Below are 1,384 nucleotides of genomic sequence, written 5' to 3'. Positions count from 1 at the left end.
CTCCCTCAAACTATGCATAAGCTCCCGTTCTTGTTAAATCTATTTACATAGAACAAACACCAAAACAGAGTAAAAATGAATGCTCCATGAAATTAGCAAACAGTTTGATTATATAGATTTAAAACATTTCCAAGGGCATCATAAATGTACATTACGCTTGTTCGCCCTCAGAACTGGCGCACCGTGGACGAAGAGTTAAAAAAAAACTTGGCAAAAAAGCCATTTTCAGGAATATTCAGTTTGGAACTCAAAAACAAGCACTCCTGTACATAGCCCTAGTGTGAAGCTAACAGAGCTAACGCCATGTTCAAGGAATCGAGGTATTAAAAAACAAATGTGTTATTATTTTATTTTAGAGTATGACAAAACTCTGACCAAGAGAGTCGTCATCATCATCATCATTATCATCATCAATATCATCATCATCATCAGCAGCAGCAGCAGCAGCAGCAGCAGCAGCAGCATGCTGTTGTTTGTTGCTTGTTTGTTTGTTTTTTAATCTGAACAGCAGCAAGAGCAAAAGAAGTAGCAATAGCAGCAACAACAACAACAACAACAATAGCATCGAAGGTCAACAAGGTAGGCTACCTATCTGTGAGATTCTCATCCACTGAAGGAAGGTCTTGATACACCTGTGGACTCAAGGCGTACTTGAACTGTGACGTAGAATCTCCCTCGCCCATCATCACCGTCATCGTCGTCGTTGAGCCGTTAGTCACGTGAGCCGAGCCGCCGCTGTTGTGAGATGACGTCACAGTGGTAAAGTTGTCCGCGCGAACCATGCAAACCATTGCAATACTGAGGTTCACCCTCTGTACAGAGTGACAGGCCAGCCCCGCGAACACCAGGACCGACATGACGAATCGCTGAGATGTCCAGAAGGGAACTGAGCACACAGAGGAAAGGAGAGAAAAAAATTCGGTGCTGAAAATAAGCTGAAATTATCCAAAAGAGAAATGAACACACGGGAAGTTCTATACTGAAATACAGTTGAAATTATAAAAAAGAGAATTGAACACCCAGGATAAAAGAGAAAAGAAATTCTGTACTGAAAATGAGTCGAAAATGTCCAAAAGAGAACTGAGCACATGGGAGAGAGGAGAAAGGGAATTATAATATACTGAAATACGGTCGAAATTGTACAAACGGCCACCCATTGTTGAGAAGAAAGAGGTTCTATCAATAACACAGAACGCTCTGCTAATACTTAACATAATACACACACAATATCACGCCAATATTTTTACATAAAACATACTAGATCTACCGCATTAATATGTCCCTATAGCACGCGGTGCCATACCAATACTCAGTATTATGTTACACATATAAAATCACTCCAATATTGTGCATAATCAGGCCTGTCGAGAGGGGGGGTCAGGGG

At 41.1% G+C, this 1,384-nt stretch overlaps 1 protein-coding gene across 1 annotated transcript in view; it reads right to left on the bottom strand.

Annotated features, from left to right (window-relative positions):
- LOC101851942 (putative inorganic phosphate cotransporter) overlaps positions 1-886 on the bottom strand; it is a gene marked incomplete at its 5' end in the record, with an annotated part of 16,425 nt that extends 15,539 nt beyond the window's left edge. The window contains 1 exon segment of the mRNA XM_005095918.3: positions 589-886. Coding sequence (XP_005095975.2) covers positions 589-886 — 298 coding nt within the window.
- Positions 887-1,384: the final 498 nt, after the last annotated feature.

Source organism: Aplysia californica, unplaced genomic scaffold (genome assembly GCF_000002075.1).
Source record: "Aplysia californica isolate F4 #8 unplaced genomic scaffold, AplCal3.0 scaffold00117, whole genome shotgun sequence".
NCBI lineage: Eukaryota > Metazoa > Mollusca > Gastropoda > Aplysiida > Aplysiidae > Aplysia > Aplysia californica.
Note: the sequence above shows the minus strand (reverse complement) of the source record. Positions and strands in the feature narration are given on the sequence as shown.